Below are 26,864 nucleotides of genomic sequence, written 5' to 3'. Positions count from 1 at the left end.
TGGGTACCTGGGGAGCCTGGTTTGGTAGCTTTTGCAATTCTTATAGTATAAATGCTCCCACTGAGCCCATTGATTGCTACCGACATGTCTCTGCTGCTGCTGCTAAGTCACTTCAGTCGTGTCCGACTCTGTGCGACCCCATAGACGGCAGCCCACCAGGCTCCCCTGTCCCTGGGATTCTCCAGGCAAGAACACTGGAGTGGGTTGCCATTTCCTTCTCCAATGCATGAAAGTGAAGAGTGAAAGTGAAGTCGCTCAGTCATGTCCAACTCCTAGCGACCCCATGGACTGCAGCCTACCAGGCTCCTCCGTCCATGGGATTTTCCAGGCAAGAGTACTGGAGTGGGTTTCTACTGCCCCACAAAATTCCTGAGGATTTAACGGCTTGCAAGGTCCGGCCTCAGCACTCCACCGCAGAAGGGCACTAATAAACTCAAGGGACGAATTTACCACATTTTTCCCCCCAAAATGGAAATGCTTTATTGAATCAATCAATGATGTATTTAGAACATATGTGCAGGAAAGTGTTTTAAAACAATCTTTTCAAAGCTTCTGCCCTAAAGAGAGTGGGAACAGTATTTGCCACACATGTAATGAACAAAATACTTGTATCCAGAATTTATAAAGAATTCCTATGAATCAAAAAAAAAAGAAAGAAAAAGGAAATGACAAATGAAGAGAAAAATATGGGCAAAAGGCTTCAGCAGGCACTTCCAAATAAAGGGTGGGGGAAAGGCTGATCAATACATAAAAAGTGCAGGAAAGGTTGTCAACTTCAATAAGAAAATGAAAACAAAAGTGATACACATTAGAGAGGGTTAGTAACCAGCAGAGCAGCCAAACCGACAAAGCCGGGACAGTAGCAGTAGAACTTCAGGGTGGGAACCCCCTGGCAGCTTTGGGAACTTCCAGACATGGCTGGTGATATTTTTTCAGCTGCTTCAGAATGTATATCTTTCCACCAGCAATTCCACTCATGCACATTTGCACTGACCCAGGTTCCAGAATGTTCTCAGCAGCATTATTCTTAATAGCTCCAAGCTGGAAGCAAGCCAACTCAAATGGCCATTGACAGCAGGATGGATAAATCACATGCAAAGGTTTTGACACAATGGAATGTCACAGCGGTGAAAAGGCATGAGACAGGGTTACTTGTATGGATCATATAAACATAGGTGTGGAATCAAAAGACAGAACACATAGCATGATTCTGTTCTTTAAAAAAAAAAAAAAATCCAGAATCAGGGGAATTCCCTGGTGGTCCTGTGGTTAGGACTCTGCACCACTGTGGAGAACGAGGGTTCGATCCCTGGTTGGGGAACTAAGATCCCAAAAGGCACACAGCATTGAAAAAAGAAAAAAAAAAATTGGTAAAAATAAACTACAGTTGAGCCCTGTATCTGTGGGTCCCTCATCAGCAGATTTAACCAACCGTGGATGGATCGTGTTTTCCTTCTAGGTTAACTGAATCTTCGGCCATGGAACTGGCGAATGTAGAACTCTCACATACAGAGGCCCCCCACTATGGGACTTGAGCATCCTGGGATTTTGTTATTTTCGGCAGATCCTAGAACCAATCCCCTTGCTGATACCATGTTGCTTAAGGATATATGCGCCGATGGTAACAGTACAAAGATAAAAAAGGAAAGGATCATCTCGAAAGTCAGGACACCCAGCTCCCAGATTTCCGAGTGTAACATCATTCTCCAGCCCAAGGAATTAGGGCTCCTTGGTGAAATGGCTGAGTCCGGGCAGGGAAGATGTAAGATGAGCCTGGAGCATCTTAGAGAGCCCCATCCTACCAATGGGAGCGATCTGTGTGTCAAAGGGAACAATTCATTGGTCTTGCACGGGGTCAGGTGGCATCTCACCATCTTTTGTTGCCCGCAGTGAACTTTCAGCGTGTCACCACGGAGTCCTCGACCCTGTGGCCCTTCAGGACAACTATAGCTACATCATTGAGAGGTGAGCCCCGCCCCCCAACACACAGTCACACGTGCACACTCATACCCATGACCATTTGGCGTGCATGTGCCAAAGGCCAAAAAAAATAATTTTTTTTTTTAATTAATTAAATTTTTGGCCATTCGGAGCAGCATGCAGGATCTTAGTTCCCCAATCAAGGATCAAATCCGTGCCCCTGCAGTGGAAGCTCAGTCTTTATCTCTGGACCACCAGGGAAGTCCCAAGAATCATTCTTAAATCATAATGGAAAAGAAAAAATAAATTTAAAGAAAAGGGAAAAACAATCATTTAAAGTTGATACCATGCTAACTGATCTGGCCAGCAAGGAATCCGAGGGGGTCAGGAGATAGGCAGGGAAGGGGACTGGGCCTGCGGGGGATCCAGTGTGATGTGGCAGGGTCCCTGGCCCAGGTCTGCCCAGGCTCTGTCACCTGCTGAGCCAGCCTCAGGCCCCTCCGCAGCCTGCCACCAGCTCATGGAGCCCAGCCACTTGCTCACCCCAACTAGTGGAGTTGGTCAGACAGTCAGCCAAGGTGGGGAATGGGGGTGGGTGGCCATGGTGAACCCTCTATGCGGGGTGGCACAGAGAGCCGATTCCACGCTGGTGCACACTGCCCATCCCCTTGGCATAGGAGGATACTGGTGTGTCTTATATGACCTGGCTCTTCCCACTGCAATACAAGCCAAGAGTCCATCCCCCATCCAAAGTCTCAAAGCTGAAGTCAAAACTGGTGCTGCCAGGACTTCCCTTGTTGCTCAGTGGTAGAGAAACCGCCTGCTAACGTAGGAGACACAGATTCGATCCTTGATCCCGGAAGATCCCACATGCCTTGGAGCAACTAAGCCCATGCGCCACAGCTCCTGAGCCTGTGCTCCAGAGTCCAGGAACCACAACGACTGAGCCCACGGGCCATAACCCCTGGAGCCCGTGTGCTAGAGTCCGTGCTCCACAATAAGAGAAGCCACCGCAATGAGCAGCCCATGCACCACAACTAGAGTAGCCCCTGCTCGCCGCAACTAGAGAAGAGCCCAAGCAGCAACAAAGATCCAGCACAGCCAAAAATAAATTAATAAAAATAATCAACTCTCCCCTCTCTGGCTCCTGCAAAAAAAAAAAAGGCTATGAACAAACTGACGTTCCTGGGCTTACTGACCAATGAGGCTGCAGCCAGATCTCCTGGGGGCACGAGCGTGTATGAATCAAGGTCTCCAGAGAGAGAGAAGCCACAGGATATGTGTGTGAGATAGACACACAAGAGTGACAGGCAGAGATTCACTTTAAGGACTTGGTTCCCTGACTGTGGAGGTTCGGGGGAGGCTGAGGGCCTGGCAGCTCTGCCACGAGTTGCCGTTCTAGTTCAAGGCCATCCGCGGGCAGACTTCCTTCCCGCTGGGGGAGGCCGTTCTTTGTTGCACTCAGGCCTCCGGCTGCACCCACGTCAGGGCAAGCACTGCCTTCTCAGCCCCAGAGGACAACCTCACAGAAACATCCCGAAGTGCGTCTGGCCACAGTCAATGCCACAGCAGAGCTCAGAGGGCCTAGAAGGTCAACCACCACCCACGGGGGCATCCCAGGGCTCATGCTCCAGAGAGATGGCTCCAGAAAGCCATTGTCATGGCTGTGAGTCCCCTGCTCAGACACCCCTCCACGGCCGTGACCGGCCCCATCTGCAGGGAGGAAGCGGGGTGGTGGGCGGGTGGACATCTGGGCACCCGGGGCAGCTCGCCCATGTCTGTGCCCTGTTTCCCACAGGGAAGCCTATGACCCGAACTTCCAGGGGCAGCAGGCCGAGGAAGACCTGGAGGTGTATTACCCCTATGAGAAGCTGGGCTGCCCCCTCCTCGCCTACTATGACACCCCGTGGAAGCCAGTGGTGGAGCTGTGAGACACCCCCCAGACGCCCCAAATCGCCCCCCATCCTCCCCACGCCTCTGCCCAGGCTGCATCCTCACCCTGTCTTTTTCCTCCGCAGCTCCCAGCTTGCACACCTTTTCCCTTCCCCGTCTTAACTCGATGGCTTTAACAAAACACACCAGGGACTGGGCTGGGAGGTGGGCGTGGGGCTGGGGGGCACATGGGCACTGACTTTCTCACAGTCCCGGAGGCTGGAAGTCCAAGATCAAGGTGTCTTGTGGTGTCTCGACCTCTTCCCATGGCACCAGGGCCCACCCTTAGGACCTTGCTCCATCTCGATCTCCTCATTAAAGCTTCCAGCTCCAAATATAGTCTCAATGGGGGGGTTAGGACTTCACATAGGAATTTGGGGGGGGGGCACCTTTCAAGTTATTGCACTCACTCTGGCTCCTTCCATGGATTCTGTCTTCTTTCATCTGATCCCGCCCTCAACATGCCCCCAACCCGCCCCCACTGAAGATCATTGGACTATATTGTTGACAACTAAATGATGGTGGGAACCTCAAACACGTGGAAACATTTAGGTTCATTAGAGCATCTCCGGTGGGGCTTCTTTGGTGGTCCAGGGGTTAAGACTGCATACTTCCAGCACTTCCACCACACAGGCATGGGTTCGATCCCTAGGTCAGGAAGATGATCTGGAGGAGGGCATGGCAACCCACTCCAGGATTCTTGCCTGGAGAATCCCATGGATAGAGGAGCCTGGCGGGCTACAGTACATAGGTTCTCAAAAAGTGGGACATGATTGAGGCAATTAACACTCATACTTTTCCATGAGAGAAGGGTGTAAGCCCCAGCCTGGCAGGAGACAAATGTGCATTCAAAAATAAGAAGTAGGGGGTGGGGGGTGGGGCACGGGGCTTGGCTGCACAGGTTGCAGGATCTTAGTTCCCCAACCAGGACTCAAACCTGGGTCCCCAGCAGTGGGAGCTCAGAGCCCTGACCACTGGACCATCAGGGAATTCCCTCAAAATTATGGATTTAGAACAACTCTAGTTCATCACCCTAGAACATCTGCAGGTGTCAGAATTAAATCGACGCCTGCTCCCCCACCCTACCCTCACCTGGTCAGCGCCCGCTGTCCCTACCTGCCACTGGGAATCAGGGTTGAATGTCCCAGAGGCGTCAGCTTGGGGGTGGTGGTGGGAGAAGGCGTCCACCCCCAGACGAGACGGTTTCACCAGCCCGGCGTAGCTGGGCCTCCTGGCCTCCCACAGCCTCGCCTGTACGTGCCTTGTCCCAGGTGGCGCGAAGGCAAGTTCCAGGAGGTGGTGGAGGCCGAGTATGTCCTGCTGGAGATGAACGGGCTGTTCACCTACACGTACTCCCTGACGGCCGGCATGGCAGGCTGCAGTGCCCAGCCGCAGAACTGGACCACATTCACCGAGATGGCCGGCGACACAGCGTCCTTCTCCTGGGACCGCGAGGTAAGGCCTGCGCTCTTGAGTCGTCCCAGTGCAGGCCTGGGAAGGCGACATCCGGTCATGCGCAGTGTGTGCTGGGGGCCAGCTTGACCTGTGCGGGCTGCTGCTAACCGAACACCGGAGACCCCAGGGGCTTTTACCAGCAGCATGGGTTTCTCACGGGTCCTGGAGGCTGAAGTTCAACCTCAAGGCGCCAGCAGATTTGGGGTCTGGTTCATGGGTGACACCTCCTGTGTCCTCACAGAGCAGAAGGGGTGGGGGAGCTCTTCCAGATGCCTTTGCGCCCAGGTGCATGTTCAGTCCTGTCCGACTCTGCAACCACGTGGACTGTGGCCCCCCCTACTGCCCCCTCTGTCCCCTCCCTCCCCCACAGGGCTCCTCTGTACCTGGGATTCTCCAGGAAAGAATACTGGAGTGGGTTGCCATTTTCTACTCCAGACCGAGGTCCCTTTATAAGGACACTAATCTCCTAATGACACAGAACAACTGGTTCAAAATTGGGAAAGGAATACGACAAGGCTGTGTATTGTCACCCCACCTATTTAACTTAAATGCAGAGTGCATCATACGAAATGTCGGGCTGGATGAATCACAAACTGGAATCAAAATTGCTGGGAGAAATATCAACATCAGATAGGCTGATGATACCACTCTGATGGCAGAAAGTGAAGAGAAACGAAAGAGCCTCTTGAGAGTGAAAGAGGAGAGTGAAAAAGCTGGCTTGAAACTCAACATTCAAAACACTAAGATCATGGCATCCCATCCCATCACTTCATGGCAAATAGAAGGGTAAGAAGTGAAAGCAGTGACAGATCTTATTTTCTTGGGCTGCAAAATCACTAAGGACAGCGATTGCAGCGGTGAAATTAAAAAGACACTTGCTCACTGGAAGTAAAGCTGTGAGAAACTTAGCATATTAAAAAGCAGAGACATAACTTTGCCGACAAAGGTCAGTATAGTCAAAGCTATGGTCTTTCCAGTAGTCATATACAAATGTGACAGCTGGACCATATGGAAGGCTGAGGGTCAAAGAATGGGTGCTTTCGAACTGTGGTGTTGAAGAAGACTCTTGAGAGTCCCTTGGACGGCAAGGAGATCAAACCAGTCAATCCCAAAGGAAATTAACCCTGAATATTCACTGGAAGGACTGTTGCTGAAGCTCCAATCCTTTGGCCACCTGATGCGAACAGCCAGCTCATTGGAAAAGACCCTGATGCTGGGAAAGATTGAAGGCAAAAGGAGAAGAAGGGGTGACAGAGGATGAAATGGTTAGATAGTATCACCACTCAATGGATATGCATTTGCACAAAGCCCGGAAGATAATGAAGGACAGAGGAACCTGGCTTGCTGCAGTCCATGAGGTCCCAAAGAATGGGACACGACTTAGCGACTGAACGACAAACAAAATCTCCTTCAGGAGTACTTCACCCCTATGACCTACTGCCTCCCAAAGGCCCCGCCTCCTAATTCATCACCTTTGAGGGTATGGTTCAACATATGACCTCTAGTTGGTTGACACAGGCATTTAGTCCTTGAATAGCTGGGGTGTTGGATGCTGGTAATGTAAGATGCACAAACCCTTTGGGAGTCTCTACCAAGGGAATGACCAGACGATCAGAGATGTCAGGACCAAGGCGTTCATGGAGCACACTGCTGCTGATGAACAAAACTCTGGAACCATCCAAAGGCCCATTATGTAAGGGGCTGATTATTATTTACGGTTCTGCTCAGCGAGCGTTTCTGTTACGCGCCTTGGTTGGGACACGATTGACAAATAGAGATCTGGTGACAGTGAAAGGAACACGTCGATTTGGTCCTGGGTGCGGAAGGGAAGCTTGTGGTGCTCAGTAGTTTCCAGCCGCCATCCGCCTCTCAACGCCAAGGGCGCGAACACAGCGCAACGCTGCCACATCCCCAGCAGGGCGCGCGCGCTACCCGCGTCCGAAGCCGGTTCCAGCGCCGACTCCGGGCTCCTTAATTTTGTGTTTGTTTTCAGAGCCAGCAGCCTCACCGACTTCTTCACACCCCATTCCGTCCAGTGAGTTTGAGAATTTATTTGGTTGGTGACATTGTGTTTGTTGTTTTTTTTTTTAATCAAGGTAAAATTCACATAACCTATAATGAATTTTTTTTTAGTGTAAAAAGTACAACTCACGACTTGGGCGTTTTGTGCATTCACGATGTTACCCAAGCACCACCTCTCTGACCACTTCTTTAAAAAGTACAAGCCACACACATATAACTTTATTTATTATTTTCTGACTGTGCTGGTGTTTGCATTATTTTTTACTAGCCCTCTCATTCAAAGTGGCACACATTCATTTAAGAGACTGTCCTGTTGCTTTTTTCCCATCAGCCATGGTGGGCGATTTTGTAGAACCCCGAGGGTTTTTCTATCAAGATAGAGCCACAATGCCTGCATTTCCAGCATGATCATTAGATGGGCAGTTATGTAGCTACTTAGCCAAGCCATGGGGTGCAGCTAGCTATAAAAACTAATAATAACAATAATGAGTCTTTAGGCTAAGCAGCTGTCCCCCTTATTAAATTTCACATAGTTTTTATGTGGTCCAACTTTTTTTTCCCCCCCTTTTACTCTCAAAAGATTTTTAAATTTTTTTCTTAATTGTTGGGCACGTCTCTGGTGGTCCAGTGGTTAAGATTACAAGTTCTCAATGCAACGGGCTGGGTTCAATCCCTGGTCATGTCACCGATCCTTCATGCCTTAGTGGAGTGGGTTGCCATGCCGTCCTCTAGGGGATCTTCCCCATAAAGGGATCAACCCATGTTTCTAGTGTCTCCTGCATTGGCAGCTGGGTTCTTTACCACTAGCGCCACCTGGGAAGCCCCAACTAACAGCAGGCACAGCCAAATAAATTTTTTAAATAATTAAAAAAAATTTTTTTTTAATTGTGGTCAAACATACATGGACAGATGGAGAAGGCAATGGTACCCCACTCCAGTACTCTTGCCTGGAAAATCCCATGGATGGAGGAGCCTGGTAGGCTGAGCGGTCCATGCGGTCGCGAAGAGTCGGACATGACTGAGCGACTTCACTTTCACTTTTCACTTTCACACATTGGAGAAGGAAATGGCAACCCACTCCAGTGTTCAGAATCACTAGGGACAGGGGAGCCTGGTGGGCTGCCATCTATGGGATCACACAGAGTCGGACACAACTGAAGTGACTTAGCAGCAGCCCCATACATAGACAGAGGAGCCAGGTGAGCTGCAGTCCATGGGGTCGCAAAGAGCCGGGTACGACTGAGCGACTAACACTTACTTACACATAACATAATATGGACCATTTAAAATATTTCTAAGTGCACAGCTCAGTGGCATTAAGCACATTCACATTGTCCTGCAACCACCCCCACCATTATCTCCAGAACTTTTCTCTTCTTCCCAAACTGAAACTCTGTCCCCATGAAACACTGACTCCCGTCCCCTTCCCCTGGCACCTGACCCCCACTATCTACTTCCTGTCTCTAAAGATCTGATTCCTCTAGGGGGTCTCACATGGGTGGGATCAGATGGTATTTGTCCTTTTGTGTCTGGTTTACTTCCCTGAGCATCATGTCCTCACGGTTCATCCATGTTGTAGAGGGTGTCAGAAACCCCTGTAATGTCCCGTTAGTGTGTATGAACCGCACTTTCTTTATCCATCATCTGTCAGTGGACGTTTGGGTTGCTTCCACCTTTTGGCTACTGTGAATGGTGCTGCTGTGAACTCAGGAGTGCAAGTATCTCTTCGAGACCTTGCTTTAGTTCTCTGGTGTCACTTCTTACAAAAGAAATAATCCCTTTATAGGGGCCTTACCCTCAGGACCTCATGAAATCTCTTTCCAATGCCCCACCTCCAAATACTATCCCACTGGGGGATGTTGCATCAACATATGAATGGGGTTGGGGATTCAGACATTCAGTGCATGGGCTTCTCCTGACAGTGGCTTCTTTTGTTACAGAGCTCGGGCTTTAGGACACATGGACTTCAGTAGTTGCTACGTGCGGGTTTAGTTGCTCTGCCCATGTGTTCCACAGCTACTAAACCTGTGCTCCAAAGCCCAGGAGCTGCAGCTACTGAGCCCACGTGCTAGAACTACTGAAGCCTGTGTGCTCTAGAGCCCAAGTTTCACAACAAGAGAAGCCACTGCATTGAGAAGCCCTTGTACCGCAACTAAAGAGTAGCCCCTGCTCTCCGCAACTAGAGAAAAGCCCAAGCAGCAAGGAAGACTCAGCACAGCCAACAATTAATATATAAATAACTTAATTTTTAAAAAGACCTCATCTCCAAATAAGGACACTGCCCAAGGCCCTGAGGGTTAGGACTTCCCCATCTGATTTGGGGAGGAATTCAAGCCAGCTCATAACAAACACCAAGAGCGCATGTATCAGACTCACACCCAGACTCAGAGCTGCCAGGGACCCTGAGGAGTGGAGTTGTTTTGCCTGCAGCCCGCCTCAAGCCTGGGCAGGCCAGGCAGGAGGAGGGCAGGAAGAAGGAGCCACACTCACAAATTGGCTGGCCTGCCCAGCGGGCACCTGGCCCCGGACGCACTGCTGCGGATGCTGGCAGATGGTGGTGCACCATGGGATGTGTCGGAGGGCTCCCACAGCCCTCCCCGACCCCTAGGGCCAGCAGACACGCCTTTGTCCTCCTCCCCAGAATTACATGAGCTGCCACGACCCCGACTACCATGAACCCTTAAGATGGCCTGACGTCCCGTATCAGATCTTGGGAGGCCCAACAGAGAACAAGGTTGTTTTCGACCAAAGAAACGGCATCTACATCTTCTTCATTTCTATCGTGGATCCATCCTACAGGTGAGTGGGTGGGGGGAGTCGCCGTGCACCAGGGGCCCCTGGGGAGACAGCTGGTGCTTCTAGGGCAGGTCCCGCACGTGTGTGGGACCCACTGTCTGCCACCCTTAGGCAGGTCCTGGATAAACCTGAATCCCCCAACAGCTGAGACCATCCCCGGGAAAAGTGATACTTTTAAGTGGATGGCATTTGTTCACTAGCCAAGTAAATCTTTATTCAGAGGCCGCGCCAGGCCCTGGGGGAAGTAACAATGCCCAGCAGCACCCCTAACCCTACCCTGGGGACTCAGAGTCACCCCATGGCCATGTCTCACTGGTGGGCACAGACAGGCTCCCGAGCTCCCAGGATATTCAGGGAGTCTGCAAGCTGTCTGACTTCCCATTGGTAATTTGAAATCAGCACCGGCCAGAGTGTTAACGCCACAGAAACTGACACAGGTTATGGGCCTGGCCTCCGAGGCACCCCACCTCTGCCCTAAGAGCTGGGTATTAATATTCACCACCCACTTGTGCTGGATCAAATTGTGAGCATCTCCAACTGGGAGGGGGATCGTGGGCGGCATTCTTTCCCCCATCACCTTTCCCCTCCAGATGGACACAAAAGCCACCCTCAAAAACTTGGGGGGACCCTGCCTTCCCTAGGGGCCCAAGACCAGACCACCTCTGGGACGTCAGGGGTGGAAGGCTGGAGAGACCCTGGGGACACCAGGGGGTGGGGGAGAAGGGGCCTGCCTGGGAGCCTCAGCCCTTCCCTCCCCCCACCTGCCTCCTGCAGTTTCCCTGGCTACTCGCCCTCTGGGTCTTCTTACCTGGATGACCTTCCCCCCATCCTGCTACCCCCATTTCAGGGATGCTGTGTCCCCTGTCACACCCCCACTGTGTGACGAACCGTTTCTTGGCCTCTTCTGCCCCACCCCCAAGATAACCTGGGCATGGAGGGGAGACCCCTTGTCCCCAGAGCAGGGGACCACAGGGGCCCTGGGGAAAAACGTGACCTCTGCGAAATACAAAGAGGATGACAGATCAGAGGAGAGAGAAGTGAGTATGAATGGAACTCAGGGTCCCGAGTCACCACTCCAGGCCCAGCTGTCATTCCCATGGGTTTTAAAATGTTTGCTGGGGGAATTCCCTGGCAGTCCAGTGGTTAGGGTTCCTTGCTTTCATGGCCGTGAGCCCTGGTTCAATCCCTGGTCGGAGAACTAAGATCCTACAAGCTGAGCAGAGCAGCCAAAACGAAAAAGCTTGCTGGGGTGAAGGGCGGGGCCCCTGAAGGCGGTGCCCCACAGACTCGGCCCGCCCACCCCTCGCAGCTACTGTCACCTGGAGACCACCTTCAGTGTCTATGTCTACGGGGCCTTCCCGCTGTCCATCTTCCCGCCGGAGATCACCATTGTCCTGCTCACGGTGGCCACCCTGCTATCCGTGTGGCTGGCTTACATGATCCCCCAGCTGCTGCACATGGAGCAGGACCTCGAGGTCAGCGGCTTCTGGGCCAGACTGTACCAGAGATGCAGGAGGTCTTGTGCGTGTCTCTGGGGCAGGTGCTGAGCACCCATGGCGGGAGGGAATGCCAGTGAGAGGGCAGAATTGCTGTAGAGGGTTTGTGAAAATAGCCAGTGGCAGTGTGAATCGCTCGTGTTTTGTGGTTTTTCTACACCCATCAGCTTCCCTGGACATCCTGGCATCAGAGTCCCTCTTAACTCTAGCACCTACATGTGTAAGGATATAGGGATAAGGAGGACAGCCCAAGTCCTAATGAACAGGAGCTTGGTGGGGACTTCCCTGCTGGCCCAGTGGTTGGGACTTCACGTTGCAGGGGTTCAATCCCTGGTTGGGGAACTAAGATCCCACAAGCCATTCAGCGTGGCCAAAAAAAAAAAAAAAAAACCCAAAAAACTGAACAGGAGCTTGGAGAAATGAGCTCACCCACACATGTGGTGTGCTCACCTGCAAGCCCCTGAGATTTATCAGACACATGATGAGTTCTGTTAGATAAGGATGAGACCCGAGGAAGGGGGTGTGGGTTCATCTCTGTTGATAAACCCTGATGTATATACAAATGAACACATGTAGACTTGTGTGGGATGTCTGTGAATAAGATTTGTAAGCATAGTACATATTTTATATGTACATGTGTTAGGCATACACATAGATACAGATGGTGTGCATATATATATGCAGATGTACAAACATGTATATAGCACAGGTAAGGCATATACATACATATGTGTAGATAATGTGCATGCATATTGTATATGTGTGGATATGTGTGGGTATTTGTGTGGATATTGCACACGTGTATATCTGCAATTGACATACATGTGTGTACATGTCTATATACATTCATGTAAACATGTGCATGTATATGTGGGTGATATGTCACACAAGTGTCTATGTATAATGTGCATACAACTGCACACACACATGTATGGATAAATGTGTGCATACACATAACATGCACACATGTCTACAAGTACACAAGTACACATGCAGACATATAAATATACATAGGTATGCATACATGTGTGTATGCAATGTACACATAGATGTATATGTATGTTGGATCAGTCTGTCCCTGTATTCAGCGGGCTTCCCTCTCCCATACAGCCTTCAAATTCCAGGTGGTGCGGGACACTGTCTCACTCTAGTGAAAACTTTCTCTGTAGCTTTTCTGATCACTCTTAGGTTACAAGAACACATCCCGTGGTCATTTACTTGCTCTGTTTGTTTTTGGCCGTGGCTGGAGGCATGTGGGATCTTACTAACAGTTTCCCGTGGTGTGTGCATGCTTAGTCGCTCAGTCGTGGCCGACTCTTTGCCACCCCATAGACTGTAGCCCGGCAGGCTCCTCTGTCCATGGGATTCTCCAGGCAAGAATACTGGAATGGGTTGCCATGCCCTCCTCCAGGGGATCTTCTCAACCCAGGGATCAACCCCAGGTCTCCTGCACTGCAGGCAGATTCTTTATTGCCTGAACCACCAGGGAAGCCCATGAATACTGGGTAGCCTATTCTTTCTCCAGGGCATTTTCCTGACCCAGGAATCGAACCGCGGTCTCCTGCATTGCAGGTGCATTCTTTACCAGTTGACCTACCAGGGAAGCCCTAATAGTCACCTGACCAGGGATCAAACCCAAGCCCCCTGCAGTGGAAGCTTAGTCTTAACCACTGGACCCCCAGGAAAGTACCCCCTCCACACCATGGTCATTTAAACTGCCTAATACAGGGGCTTCCCTTGCAGTTCAGTGGTTAGGACTCAGCATTTTCACTGACATGGGCCCAGGTTCAAGCCAGTCATTTTGTTCCACCATCGGGGGCTAAGTTGCTCTGCCCCATCCACCCACCAGGCCTGATGGGGGGTCACAAGATGGGATGCCATGCTTCACGATCCTCAGTCTACATTAATCTTACAGAAAAGCAAGTGCCTCCTCTCACATCCACCTTGCTTGCCAGGGGCTCCCCGTCACTGGGGGCACTTCATATGTCTCAAAAACACCCGTTAACATGGCTGCAGAGAGGGCTCCAAGGGAGGTGAGGGCAGTGAGCTGCTGGCTTCTCGAGGCCCCTGTCCCGTTCAGAGAAGAGTCAGGTAAGTGCAGGTGCAGACTTGGGGCTGCCCCCACCTCCCTGAGCCTTGGAACAGGCTTCAGGGAGACGAGCCCTGCAGGCTCGAGGTGTGGCGACAGCACATGGGATCCCCCCCCGACCCGACATCTCCTGGACCCCAGTCAAGCCCCCCAGGTTCCCAGCAGAGTCCAAGAGTGAAAGCCCCTGAAACCCAGCCCTGAATCTGGGGCAAGAGGGCCCTTACTCCCGCAAGGGAGGGAAGCAGGCAGGGCTGGCCCACTCCAGAGGTGAGCTCCATCTCTCCTTGTTTGTTGTTTTCTTGCTAAGTCGTGTCTGAGTCTTTTGGAACCCCATGGACTGTAGCCCGCCACCCTCCTCTGTCCATGGGATTCTCCAGACAAGAACACAGGAGTGGGTTGTCATTTCTGTCTCTAGGGGATCTTGCCGACCCAGGGTCAAACGCTTGTTTCCTGCATTGACAGGTAGACTCGTGATCACTGAGCCACCAGGGAAGCCCCCCAAGTTGCCTTACCTCCTTGCACGTCACCCCCTTCAGGGTCACCTTGAGTATTTCAGGGGAGGGTACAAACAGCAGCTGCTCCAGACTCTCCAGTGGGAAGGGATGAAGAGAGCCTGGCCTAGGACCCACAGGGTTGGGAGCCATGTGGATGCAGTGGGAGGAGCCCAGGCAGGAGGGGACAGGGGTGAGAACTGAAATCCCAGGCTCTCCGTGCCTGCCACGCGCGGCCGGGTCCAATGAGGGGACGCGGCCCCCTGCCCATCTTGGGACAGGCACGCCCACCCGGGCCTCGGGCTTCACCTGGGCTGCAGATGCACTCTGCACGCCCCATCACACGCGGGCCTGTTCTCGACCACCCATGTACCAGGCGGGCAACATCTCCCGCATCCCTGCCCAGCCCCCACCCTCAGACCTCAGGTGCCTCCACCTCCAACCAGCACCTGCCTCCACACCCCAGCTCCTGCATGAACATGGGTGGAGGCCCGCCCCTTCACCATTGGCGACAACACCTGCCCTGCCAGGCAGGTGGAGGCTGAGCCCAGCCTGCAGGGCTCTCTAAGGCCTTCCCCCCTCCCACCAGTAGTGGCTTCAGAGGGACGGTTGGGGATATGCGGGCCACTCCCCAACTCCCGCATTTGCTGTGTGTCTCCAGGCCAGTCCCTACTCATCTCTGGGCAGCCCTGACTTTCCCGGTCAAACACAGAAGTGAAATTCTTGCAGTGTAGGAGTCAGGCGGTTCCCACCTCTCCAAAGTGCCGGCTGACTTGGATTCTCTCTGGATAGATTTAGAATCCCAAGTCCGAATCTAGGGCTCCCCCACTCTGCTCAGGGCCTCACCCCGTGGCCTGAGGCCCATTGCACAACAGGGAGGGCATGGGGACGCCCTGACGCCACTAGGCGGACACAGCACTGAGAGATCCAATCAGCTTTAATGGGGGGTGGCCCCCAGGTCCTGCCGGGGCCCTGAGGAGGCAGCGCTCGTGGGACCCGTGGGCTGCTTGCCCTTGCCGCCCTGCCGCCCCTTCTTGGTGGTGGAACTGCCTGCCTTCCTCTTGCCAGGGGGCTCGGCCCGGGGGGCAGAGGCTATGGTGTTGGCGGCGGGGGGCCCCGGACGGGGCAGTGGCTCCTCATCCAGTGCCTTAAAGTTGAAGAAGTAGTCCACGTTGGAGACAGTGTCCAGGATCTCAGGCACGCTGTAGTCGAAGGACAGCAGCTCGTCCGGCAGGTGCAGCGAGCGGATGTCACCGGAGGAGGAGTCGTCGCCGCCGCCCCCACTGTCGGGCAGGGCTGGCCCAGGCCCCAGGGGCTTGCGAGGGGCCCCTTCGGGCTCAGCACTGCCCGGCAGGCAGTCGAAGAGCTTCATCGCATCCTCCAGCAGCACCTTCTCGGGCAGCGCAAAGGCCCGGGCCACCTCGGGGGTTCTGGCCTCGCCTGCCCCCAGTGGGGCCACCTCGGCATTGGCTGCCTTGGGTTCGGCAGGGCCCGGTGGGTACAGCGGGCCGGGGGGTGGCTCCTTGACTGGGAAGGTCAAGGGCTCCCTGGGCCCTTGCAGTTGGCTCAGGCGGCCCTTGATTTGGCTGTAGGTACCCGGGGGCAGTGTGGCCTCGGTGGGCAGCGTGATGAGCAGCGAGGGCAGCGTGCTCTCCTTGGGGGGCAGTGGGGGCACCATGCCCTCCGTGATCAAGGGCAGGGGCAGCTCCACGAAGGCGGGCGGCCCCCCATCCCCCATGAAGCCCACAGTCTCGGGCCCCGGCCCCTCAGGCGGGAAGTATGGCAGGAGATACTGGGGGCCCCCCGGGGGCGGTGGCTGGTAGTGGGGGTATGGTGGGGGCGGTGGGGGCGGAACTGGGGCCTTGAGGTAGTGCTGGGGCTCCAGGAGGTAAGTGCCTGGCGAGGTGGGGGCCCCAGCTGGCCCCACATCACCCACGGCCACCAGCTTGTACAGGGACGACTGACCGAAGTCGGTGGCGGCCCACTCGATTCGGTAGATGCGGGGGTCAAAGAAGCACCCACAGGGTGCCATCTGGAAACCTGCGGCCAGGAGGGTGGCCCTCAGGGGGTGGTGCTGGGACCCGCCTGGGGCGCACGTCAGGGGGACACAGGACACGGACCAGCCCTGGGGTCCATTTGGGGGACGAGGACATAGGCTTTGCCTCTGGGGGTTTAGCTACCAGTCTGGGGACCCAGGACGTGCTTTGGGGGCTCATCGGGGTGGAGGGTGACTGGAGACACAGACCTGGCTTTGGGGAACCTGACTGGGGGACAAGAGTCATGGGGCTGCCTTACTGTCAGGGACCCATCGAAGGGATGAGGGACACTGGCCTTGCTTTGGAGTCAGAAGCCATCTAGGGTTAGGGTGGGGACAAGATGGCCCCACCCACTCCCCAGTCCTCAAGGGTTGGCGGGAGGCCAGTACCTGCTGGAGGGGTTGGGAACACCTCCTTCTCCGGGGCTGGGGGGTGGTACAGGTTGGAGGAACCTGTGGACAAAAGCAGGCAGGCGGGTGGGGTCCTGAGGCTGGCGGACAGAAGCCCGGTCCCTGCCCCCATGGCCGCACCCCCACCACCGACTCATACCCACAGCGGGCAGAGGCTCTATGCAGGCGGGAGTGGGCTGGCTGCCCAGTCCATCAGTGGCATCCAGGCCCCGGGGACTGAAGCCTTCTTGGGGAGCTGTGGGTGCGTAGAAGGGCTTGGGGTGCTGCATAGGGAGGCGGGGGCCTGGCCCAGGCAGGCCAGGAGGGCAGCAGGTGGGGAGCACAGGTGGCCCACCCAGAGAACAGGCTCAGAGTTCTGTGGAGTTCTGTTTGTCTGGTTACTCCGGGCAGCGAGTTCCAGGCTGCGGCCCGCCCACTGGTCAGGGTTCCGGGTAATGGCGGAGTGGGGAGTGGGCAGGGGTGGACCAGGAAACCAAAGGAACCAGAGACGGGCATCACAGAGGGTATGGTGGACCTTGGATGTGGTCTACTGCCTTCTACCCCTGCCAGCATGGCTTGCCAGTCAGCTCTGAGGCCCCTTCCTCCAGGCAGCCCTCCCTGATCCACACTCAGGTAGGCCGAAGCCCCATCTCATGGGCTCTGATGGCTTCTTTGTTGTCAAGGCCTTTTGGGTACTAGCAATGGCCAGCACAGGGCTGGTGAATGAGTGAAGGGGTGAGGGGGATGTGTGGGTGGGGATGGCAGGGGGCCAAGGGCAGCCTCAGGGTCACAGAAAGGCCTGGGTTTTAGAAGAATAAAATTTATTGTCTTCTCACGCTTTAGGGGGACCTCTGGATAGTCAGATGCCCCTCCTGCCCCTGTGGCTACTTGTAGGCATTGGCCTTGTGCTTGGGCAGGAAGACGAAGTTGGACGGGACGGGTCCCAGCAGCATCTCACTGTGGGGAGGGAGGCAGGTGGCTGGGGTCAGGCCTGGCGCGGGGCGCCTCCCAATCCAGCTCACCCTGGACCCACCAGGTCCTCTATCCTCCTGCCCCCTGGGCCTCAGTTCCCGGGCACCTGATGCGAATCCAGTCGGCTGCCTTCTGGCTGGCCATAAGCGTCTCCAGGTAGTCGCGGCCCAGGTAGTAGGGTGGCCGCTCGTTGATCCGCTGCGGGAGCCGCTCCAGCAGGCCCACGGGCACGTACCTGTGGGCGAGGGCAGCGGGAAAGGGGCTGGGCTGGGGCTCCCCACAACACTGCACCTGGCCTGCCCCACTGCCCTGCTGCCCCATCCCACCTGCACAGGAAGGAGAGCCACTCGAGGAGGAAGCGGCGCGTCTTCTCCACGCCCTGCGTGTCTGAGCCCCAGTGCTCCAGGCCGTAATGCGTGAAGTCCCGCAGGATGTCCAGGCGCTCGGACGACGAGATGTCCCAGTGCCTCTGCTCCTTGATCTCCGTGAACAGCCACGGCTTGAGCAGGGCGCCACTGGGGGCGGGCAGTGGGCGACGGTCAGTGGGCCAGTGGGGAAACCCCGGCCCTCAAAACCACGGTCCCCAGCCTCCCAGCCACACGCTCACATGACTCTCAAAGCCAGAGAATTCTGGGACTTTGCTGGTGGTCCAGTGGCTAAGACTTCACGCTCCCAATGCAGGGGGTCTGGGTTTCATCCCTAGTCAGGGAACTACACCCCACATGCCCCAACTAAAAATCCCACATCCCATAATAAAGATCAAAGTTCCCACATGCTGCAACTAAGACCAGACATGGCCAAATTAAAAAAAAAGTCTGAGTTCCAAGCTATGGCTCTAAGGCCACAGCTGCAGCCCTGAGGCACACGCACCGCGCGATCATGACCCCTGCGACACCGGTCTGCAGGGCTCGGTTGGCATCCTCATAGGACAAGACGTCTCCATTCCCTGAAGGACAGAGGCCAGGGTCTCAGGGAGCCACGTCGGGCGGCGGTGCCAGGGCATGAAGAGTTCTCTCCAGCCCGGGAGCCCCCCATCAGGGAAGGGAGGGGCCCAGGCGAGGGGTGGGCCTGGGTGTGTGGCCTGTAGGCACCCACCGAAAAGGGGCATGGGGTGGGCCGCCGCCACGCACTGCTCGATGTACTGCCAGTCGGCCAACTTGGTGTAGCGCTGCTCCCGCGAGCGGCCGTGGAGCTGGAGGAGAGGCGGCCGCGTGGGGAGGGGTGGAGGGGCCGGGGAAGTGGAGGATCAGAGAGAGACAGAGAGAGACAGAGACCCAGAGAGCCCGGCAGAGACGGACTGAGAGAGAGAGAGACAGAGAGATGGACAGACGGAGACAAGAGATGGAGGGCGAGCCAGAGACCAGGAGAGAGGAGACGGGAGGGAGGGATGGTTAGAAAGGGAAGTGCCTTGGGGCCCCGCCGCCCGCCGCACCCCGAGACCCACCGTGACCAGAGCTGCCCCCCAGGCCCGCAGATCGGGAAGCAGTCGGTGGGCCAGATTCACACGCTCCTGGACACCCGTGCGCAGTTTCACGGTCAGCGGCACGTCCAGCACCTGTGGGGACGGGGTGATCTGCAGCAGGGCCTCGGGTTGGGCGGTGAGGGCTGTGGGCGGTCATCTTGGGCAGTACCTGGTTCATGCCACGGACGATCTGCTGGAACTTGGCCAAGCGGTTCATGAGGGCACAGCCCCCACCCTGGGAGAGACAGGTGGCTGGAGCTCAGGAAGGCAGGACCCAGGCTGGGCCTGATGCCAGCTCCCACCCCACCGCTGCCTTCCTTGTCCAGATGCAGAAAGCAAGGCCTAGAGGCCCCCACAGATTCCTAGGGACTCCACCCTCACCCACTCTGAATGTTGGGTACCTTCTTGAACACGAGATCAATGGGGCAGCCGACATTGATGTCCACGAAATCCACCTCGATGGTGCGGTTCAGCAGCTCGGCACATTTGGTCATGGTGTCAGGAAAGGCGCCTTCAAGCTGTGGCCGGGTGGGTGGGCAGGGGGTGAGGGGCCGTCCTGCCTGGCCCCGTGCCGAGGCTATCAGCTCCTCCAGGTGCGTCAGGCTGGCACGTGACCAGTAGCTGAGGCAGGGGGTCTGGGAAGTGATCCGGGAGAGCCTGACCCTGCACCTGGCTCTGACAGGTTAACAGTCAAGAGTCCCTCCTCCTTCCCTTGCTCGGGGCGGCACCAACCTGGACACCAAAGATATCCTCGCAGGGGTGGCGCTTGAGCAGGGCCCACTCGGACGTCTGGCCCTGTAGCAGGTTAGTGCACACTGCCATCTCCCCGCAGGTCACATCTGCCCCGAAGCGCTTACAGATCCGGCGGAAGGGCAGGTTGCCACACTGGGAACAGTGGAATGCACACATAAGGGCATGGCAGGCTAGGACCCCAGACATGCACCCAAGCCCGCAGGGCAGGGGGACCAGTGGGTACTGCTGTGATGAGCACATTGCCAGCACCTGCCCACCCCGCTGTGGGCCCTACCGTGGTGAGTGGGGCCAGGTACAGCTTGCCACTGATGTCCAGCTGAAAGGGAAAAAAAGCACATTGAATCTCCACCCACGAATCTGGCTTTCGAGGCCTCTCAAGCTTCAAGCCTTCCCATAGGCCTTGTCCTGCCCCAGTGAGTCTGGCTCCTTTTCACCTCCACACCTCTGCACAGGTCACCTAATCCCTCCATAAGGAAAGTTCCTTTCTCCATGCTTTTCTCTGCTAGAGAGCTTCTACTCAACCATCGAAACCCCAGTCCCAACGCCCTCCCTTCTAGGAAGCCTTTTCCACTGCCCCCTTGTTATCGCCTGGACCCTCTGGAGCTGGGAGTGAGTGTCCAGCTCTGTCCGCTCCCGACATTGCTAGTGTCCTCAGAGGGGGCCCATGACACATACCCGCCGCTTCTCATGGGGCCTCAACCTGACTACATCCTCATCTGTCAGAGGTCCGCAGGTCCTTAAAGGGCCACTGGGAGGGCCAACGGCGTCCGGTTCCTGGGGGGCCAGCTGGATGTCACAGTTATCCTGCTCTGGGGCACCCTCGGCCTCCCTGCCCTCAGGGACAGTGGCTTCGGAGGTGGGGCCTGGCAGCGGGCCCCTGTTCAGCTGGCGCAGAGCCTGCTCTGCACGCTTGAAGTGAATCTTCCTTTTTCGCAGCTGCTGCTGCAGGGCCTTGTCCAGGCCGTTGCGGACGGGCGGCACCTGGACCAACCCCTCCCTCACCAGATTCTGGCCCTCGGGCCCCAGATGGGCCCCGGCAAAGCGGCAGGTTACACCATAGGGGCACCTGCCGAAGGTCTCGAAGAGCACACAGCTGGGGCCAAGGTCAGCAGGCTTGGTCTCCAGGTAGTGGCCCACGTCATGCAGGAAGCGGCAGCGGTCACCATAGAAACACCTAGCAGCTGATTCCTGCAAGGAAACAGGGAGGCAATGAGAGAGGACAGAGAGACGCTAACGAAGCCAGTCAGGCAGCCTAGGTCTGAAACTGAAACTCAGATCCCTCCCCTCCTGGCTGTGTGTCCTCAGACAAGTCAGAAACCTCACCAAGCCTCAGTTTCTTCACCTGGAAGATGGGAACAATAATTATACACCATAACGTCATGAAGATTGAACGGGGGGGCAGACAGGCTCACACTCAAGGCATCTGGGACTTTCGGTGACAGTGACGCACACCTGGACCAGAGAGGGGCAGAGCTTGTTCTTATCATAGTGGGTGGGCTTCACGTGAGGCCGGCACTTGTTCTGGCCCCGGGCCCTCTTCTGAGCCTGAAGCTGCTCCCCAGTTTCAGCTGCCTCCTCTGCCTGCCCGTCCTCTGTCTGCCCATCCTCCAGTCGAATCCGCTTGGCCTCAGGCTCAGTCAGGTCATTGCCAGCAGGGTCTACAGCCTCGGATTCCTGGCTGGGCTTCTGCCCTTTGGCTTCTAGGAATTCGTGGAACTGCTCCTTGGTGGTGAGGTATCTGCCAGCAGAGAGGCAGGAGAAAGGAGGGCTTGTGAAAGAAGTATCCTGCCTTGAGCTCAGATTCATGAACGCTAGGGAAAGGGACTAAGAACACTTGCCTCTGTTTACATGCCTCTGTTTATGGGGTACTCCCTACTTAGAACTAGCCAGCTGCCAGCCTAGGAACACTTCAAGGCCGCAGGGAGGACCTATTTTGTTCCTGGGTACCCCGTGCCCAGAGTGGAGAACTGAAGTACAAGTATCAGATGTGAACATCCCTGGCTACCTTAGGCTACAAGAAACTACAAGTCCCAGCGTGCTCTGCAACGAGTCCGCTGCCGCTACATTTCCTAGCGTGCCTTTCAGCCACCCCACCCCACCACCCCAAGCCCCAGTATGCCCTGCGGCACTCGCTTCAGACACGAGACAAGTCCCTACCTGTAAGTGCGGCGGCTGACCAGAAGGGCACTTGCGCCATTCCCGCTATACGCTAGGCCTACAGTCCCCAGCATGCACTGCGGCCTCCGCCCCAGACCCCGCCCACCCCAGCATGCACCGTGGTGTCCTTCGCGCATGTGACAGTTCCCAACGTGCGTGATCTCAGGTGCTCGCTGACCCTGCGAGCGGGCGGAAGGCCGAAACAGAAGAGCCGGCGAGCTTCCAATGCTGGGCCGCTGCCCCAGCTCCCGGCAAGCACTGCTCGGGCCGCGCCTGACCCAGCGACTCACTGAGGTTTAATGGGCGCCACTCCCCGTTCCGGCTCGACGGCTCCTGGGTCGCCGCCACCACCACTCTGTGCTGAGACTTCTGCCGCTCCCTCCGCCATCGGCCCCCCTCACGCCCGCTTTGGAGTGCCGCGGAAAGGCCTTCCGGGTCGCGTGTGTGTCTTCCCGGGTCTTGCTGGTGAAGTGCGCATGCCCAGGTCGCTCCAAGTGACGCAATTGTACGCGCCTCGACGTAATGGGGCGGAACCTAGGAGGGGGTGGGGCCTCGGGTCCCTTTTCTACCTCCGATCCATTTGCTGGAAACGGAAATGTGCAATGAGTCTCTTGGGGCTCTCAAACTGGCTTCCCGCAGGCCACAATCGGCTTACAGAACTATTTTGTTTTCCTGATGGAATTTTAAAACACTGCTACTTTTATATGGGGCGTTCATTAAACGAGTAACGCGTTGAATGCCTATGTGTTACATGCTATCCTAGACGCCGGCGAAACAGCAGTGAATAAAACAGACCAAAAAATCGTTACGCTTAGGAGCTTAGATAGGAGTGGTGAAGATAATCAACATAATACATAAGTAAGGTATACTGTATATTGGACGGTAATGAAGCAGAGGAGAGGAAGTGGGAAATCCATTTCTGGTGATTGCGGTTCTTAATAGAATGGTCAGGGAAAGCTTTTTCACTGAGGGGACATTTGAGTGTTTTTGCAAAGATGAGTGAGAGAGACAGGAATATCAGAAGGAAAAGTGCTCCAGGTTGAGAGAACAGCCAGGACAAAGGCCCTGAGGCAGGACCCTGCCTGGTGTGTTGGACAGTGAGCCCTCTGTGGTTGGAGCTCCCGTGAGCAAGGGAGAGAGAGGGAGGAGGTGAGAACAGGGAGGTGAAGGTCATGCAGGGCCCTCTAGGCTTTGGGGAGGACTTGGGGATTTTATCCCAGGGAAGTGGGAGAACAAACAGCCCAAGGAGAGCAGAATCTAGTCCCCATTTTCCACAGTCCCCACCATTCCCTGTTGCACTCTCCTAAAGCTCCCTGTTCCTGGAGGAACCTTGGTGCAGCACAGGCACCTCTGGGCTGTCGACTCAGCCTGCCAGTTTGGAATCCCAGCACTTCTACTTACCAACTGGGAACATTTTCCTTAACTTTGTGTCTCAGTCTCCTCATCAGAAAAATGGGGCTGGGTAGAAATAGCTGTTTTAGAAAGTATAGATTCAATAAATAGCAGTCAATAAACATTAAAGAGTAGCACTGTTGCTACTGTGTGCTACTTCAGTTGTGTCCGACGCTTTGCGACCCTATGGACTGTAGCCTGCCAGGCTCCTCTGTCCATGGGATTTGCCAGGCAAGAATACTGGAGTGGGTTGCCATGTCCTCCTCCAGGGGATCTTCCTGACTTGGATCCAACGTTGCTATTTCTTTATCACTATTATTTGCCTTGAATTATGTGAACACAGTGCCCACCATGTCAATAACCAATTCCTTGGCTGCCCGTGCATTTTCCCGCTAACGTTGACAAAGCTTTCCTTGAGCAGGGAAATGAGACAGAGACTGTATTCCTTGAGTGACAGAGGGACAAACTGAGGCCGCAACAGGCTCAACACCAGCTTTTCTAAGACCTGGGAGAAAATGGAATGGGGGCGGGGAGCAGCTTGTCATCCATCTCTGGCCTCTGCCGCCCTCTATAGGACAAACTGGAAATAAAACTTGGAATCAGAGACTGGAAGAAACCACAGCAGTCCTTGGGAGACTCTGTCCCACTTATCCACCTCCAGGGACAGGAACTCACTTCTTCCTGAGGTGCCCGACCCATTGCCCTCTGAGGTTCTACCATCATCTCCCCGGACATCATCCCACAGGCATCCAGATCTCTCTGGGGAGACAGTTGTTCAGGTGGGGAACTGAGGCCCACAGACAGTGACCTCAGGAATGGGACTCCCCTCCCTGGGGCTCAGCCTTCAAGAAGACCCTTGTTAGGGCTTTCTGGCTTTGCCCTGTGACAACGAGCCTTCTCTGTGTAAGGCGATCCAGAAAGCCTTCCTGTAGGGAGAGAAAGGGAGATTGTGGACTGGCAATTAATAACAGCGTGCTGTGCTCTGCGCAGTCACTCAGTCATGTCCAACTCTTTGTGACCCCACGGACTGTAGCCTGCCAGGCACTCCTGTTCATGGGGATTCTCCAGGCAAGAATACTGGAGTGGGTTGCCATTTCCTTCTCCAGAGGATCTTCCTGACCCAGGGATCAATCCTGGGTCTCCCACATTGCAGGTGAATTCTTTACTGTCTGATCCACTCGGGAAGCCCAAGAATACTGGGGTGGGTAGCCTATCCCTATCTTCCTGACCCAGGAATTGAACCAGGGTCTCCTGCATTGCAGGCAGATTCTTTACCAGCTGAGCTGCCAGGGAATCCATAGTAACCATGATACGGGTATTAATATAAGTGACACATTATTACTTGTTATTTTGTTATAATATTGCATTATTTTAATGGCATAGTGCAAATCATTTACCAGTAGCTGCACAATTATTGAGCACTTACTGTATATTGGGCTCTGTTCTAAGCTCTTTTCATATATTAGCTCCTTTATTCCTCTCTCTGACCTTGTGTGGAGGAAACAGATATTCATCCCAACTCTACCTGAATCAATGGCTTGCAGAAGTCCCGGGTCCAGGGGCTGACCCATTGCCTAGCCAGAGACCTGGGCATCAGCCTCTCCTCCTGCCACAGCCTGCCAGTCCCCATGTCCAGTCTGCTTTCTCTCCAGAGTCGCTTTCTAGACTGTCCCCTTTTCCGGCACCTCCCCTTCCAGGCCTTGGTCTCCCAACCTACCCCCAATAGCCCAGCCTCCCACAGCTCTTTATAAAACCCAGATCTGACTATGACCCTCTCCTGCTCCCAATCCTGCCATGGCTCCCTACTTCCCTAGTCCTAGACTATAACCCCAAAGTTTCTGCATAATCCAGCCCCTGCTGCCTTCTCTAGCTTCATCCCTCTTCACCTCCTCACTCCCTGAACTCAAGTACCAAGGTCATGCCAGAAGTCCCGTGAGCTGGTCTTACTTCCCAGGCTTCAAATATGCGGTTCTCTCTCCCAGTAACAGTTTCCTGCACCCAGTCACCTTGATCACCCCGCTCACTCTTCTGTTCTCAGGGTCATCATCTCTAGAAAAGGGAGGCATTGAGGATCTCCCCCCCCCCCCCAATAAACTAAGTCCAGAACTGGTGGGAGTCGGCTCTGCTTCGGCTCCTCTGTGTCTTCAGCATGCATGTACCAGGCCTGGCACACAGTAGGGGCTCCCTGAACACTTGTATCTTGTCATAGCTAGGGAAACAGAGGCACTGGGGGCATACCTCCTCTGGGCCCGGTGGGGTGTCCCACCCTCACTGAGGCTGTGGCAAGGAGCTGAGGACTTCCCAGGTGCCAGCCTGGAGAGTCTGGGGACACCGAGAAAGATGTCCCCGCAACACTGAACTGGGCCTGAGTCACACAAATGCCTGACCTTGACTGATCTGAGGAAGCAGGAGGGCGGCAGGTCGCCCTGGGGCCTCCAAGCAGGTGGGGAGACTGAGGCACTCAGGAGGGGGTGGAGCTGGGCCTGGGAAGGTGCCGCTGGCACTCTGCCCAGGCACTGGGGCTCTCCCTGCCTCCGTCCCTTTTATTCTTCCTGTTTCTGGCTTAGCCTTTTTTGCTTCTCTTTCTGTATTTCCTTCTCTCTGTATGTCTGTCTCATGTATGTCTACCTTACTTTGCCTCGCTCTTTTCCCCACAAATTGGCTCTCCATCTCTCTCTCTCTCTCTTCCTCTTTCACTTCATCTGTCTCCATTTCCCTGCTGTTGTTGCCAGCCCCCCATGGTTGCCCTGCCTCCACTCTGTCTCTCTCTCCCTCCACCATCTCCCCTGCCCTCTGTCTGTCCCTCTTGGCTGGTCGGATGGGGGAGGAAGCGCAGGGCAGGTGTGGCCCGGGCTCTTTGCCCGCTGCCGCCGGGCCGCCCCGGATTTGCGGCTTTCGGCTTTCGCCTCCTTTATCTGGGGCTGCAGCTGCCCCTTATCTTCTGGCTTCAGGACACGAGACCAGGATTAGGGCAGCCTGGGCCAAGGACGCAAGGAGGCAGGGCCAGGCTGGCGGGTGGCGAGGGCCAGGGTGCTGGGAGGTGTGTGCTGTGGGGCACCTGTGAGCCTTAGAATCTGGGGCTGCTGTGCACATCTGAGTGTGTGTGTATGCATTAGTGAGTGTGTGTGGTGGTATACACATATGCAGAGTGTGACTGACTTTGGGGGGTGTCTGTGTTTTGATGTGCATATTTATGAATCTGTGAGCATGTGTATCTATTGTACGTGTGTATGTGTGGGTACACAGTATCCACACATTTGTGGCTTTTGTGTGTGTGGGGGGGTTGTCTGTGATCTCCCATAAGGTTCTCAGCCCTGGCTCCACCTCTCAGGTGTCCTCCAACCCCAGGCCCAGCCCCCTTTGCCTCCCCAGCCCTCTGCCCACCCCCACCGCCTGATGGCTTTCCTGCGTTGCTGACCTAGGACCCCCAGGGACAGGGCCTTCGACCTGTGACCTGGGGCTGCAAATGGCCCTGCAGGGACAACTGGCGGCCCTGCTTTTT

The 26,864-nt window shown here is 55.2% G+C and overlaps 3 protein-coding genes across 5 annotated transcripts in view; 1 reads left to right on the top strand and 2 right to left on the bottom strand.

The window, feature by feature from the left end:
- The window catches only part of CATSPERD (cation channel sperm associated auxiliary subunit delta), a 42,612-nt gene extending 27,514 nt beyond the window's left edge, over positions 1–15,098 (top strand). Inside the window, exons 18-25 of the mRNA XM_065919122.1 lie at positions 1,891–1,965; positions 3,719–3,847; positions 5,124–5,307; positions 9,971–10,128; positions 11,435–11,623; positions 13,702–13,712; positions 14,483–14,627; positions 15,077–15,098. Of these exons, the coding sequence (XP_065775194.1) occupies positions 1,891–1,965; positions 3,719–3,847; positions 5,124–5,307; positions 9,971–10,128; positions 11,435–11,623; positions 13,702–13,712; positions 14,483–14,627; positions 15,077–15,098 (913 nt within the window). The remainder of the gene's footprint in view (positions 1–1,890; positions 1,966–3,718; positions 3,848–5,123; positions 5,308–9,970; positions 10,129–11,434; positions 11,624–13,701; positions 13,713–14,482; positions 14,628–15,076) is intronic.
- Positions 15,099–15,138: 40 nt separating this feature from the next.
- PRR22 (proline rich 22) lies at positions 15,139–16,918 on the bottom strand. Its single transcript, XM_065917958.1, has 3 exons — positions 16,787–16,918; positions 16,627–16,689; positions 15,139–16,241 (listed from the first exon to the last, which is right to left on the bottom strand). Exons 1-3 carry the CDS (start codon positions 16,914–16,916, stop codon positions 15,139–15,141), a joined length of 1,296 nt encoding a protein of 431 aa, XP_065774030.1. The 5' UTR covers positions 16,917–16,918.
- Positions 16,919–17,366: 448 nt separating this feature from the next.
- Positions 17,367–22,418, bottom strand: DUS3L (dihydrouridine synthase 3 like). Of its 3 annotated transcripts, none has more exons than XM_065917955.1 (13): positions 22,261–22,418; positions 21,266–21,551; positions 20,489–21,001; positions 20,088–20,129; positions 19,793–19,945; positions 19,462–19,695; positions 19,230–19,295; positions 19,043–19,153; positions 18,694–18,790; positions 18,469–18,544; positions 17,925–18,113; positions 17,705–17,833; positions 17,367–17,583 (listed from the first exon to the last, which is right to left on the bottom strand). In XM_065917955.1, the coding sequence occupies exons 1-13, from the start codon at positions 22,356–22,358 to the stop codon at positions 17,511–17,513; spliced, it is 2,067 nt and encodes a 688-aa protein (XP_065774027.1). In that variant the 5' UTR covers positions 22,359–22,418; the 3' UTR covers positions 17,367–17,510. The 3 variants fall into 3 exon arrangements, with proteins under 3 accessions (XP_065774027.1, XP_065774028.1, XP_065774029.1); XM_065917956.1 differs by having other exon boundaries at positions 19,462–19,578; XM_065917957.1 differs by lacking the exon at positions 22,261–22,418 and adding an exon at positions 21,971–22,015 and having other exon boundaries at positions 21,226–21,551.
- Between the last annotated feature and the right edge of the window lie 4,446 nt (positions 22,419–26,864).

Source organism: Muntiacus reevesi, chromosome 1, assembly GCF_963930625.1.
Source record: "Muntiacus reevesi chromosome 1, mMunRee1.1, whole genome shotgun sequence".
NCBI lineage: Eukaryota > Metazoa > Chordata > Mammalia > Artiodactyla > Cervidae > Muntiacus > Muntiacus reevesi.
Note: the sequence above shows the minus strand (reverse complement) of the source record. Positions and strands in the feature narration are given on the sequence as shown.

Coding starts and splice junctions, on each gene's coding strand:
- PRR22 (XM_065917958.1), bottom strand. CDS start 16,916: ATGCAGCACCCCAAGCCCTTCTACGCACCCACAGCTCCCCAAGAAGGC. Junction 16,690..16,786: donor AGAGCCTCTGCCCGCTGTGG/GTATGAGTCGGT, acceptor TTTTGTCCACAG/GTTCCTCCAACCTGTACCAC. Junction 16,242..16,626: donor GTTCCCAACCCCTCCAGCAG/GTACTGGCCTCC, acceptor TCCTGGCCGCAG/GTTTCCAGATGGCACCCTGT.
- DUS3L (XM_065917955.1), bottom strand. CDS start 22,358: ATGGCGGAGGGAGCGGCAGAAGTCTCAGCACAGAGTGGTGGTGGCGGC. Junction 21,002..21,265: donor TCTGCCCCTCTCTGGTCCAG/GTGTGCGTCACT, acceptor GTTTCCTTGCAG/GAATCAGCTGCTAGGTGTTT. Junction 19,946..20,087: donor ACCTGGCCCCACTCACCACG/GTAGGGCCCACA, acceptor CACTGTTCCCAG/TGTGGCAACCTGCCCTTCCG.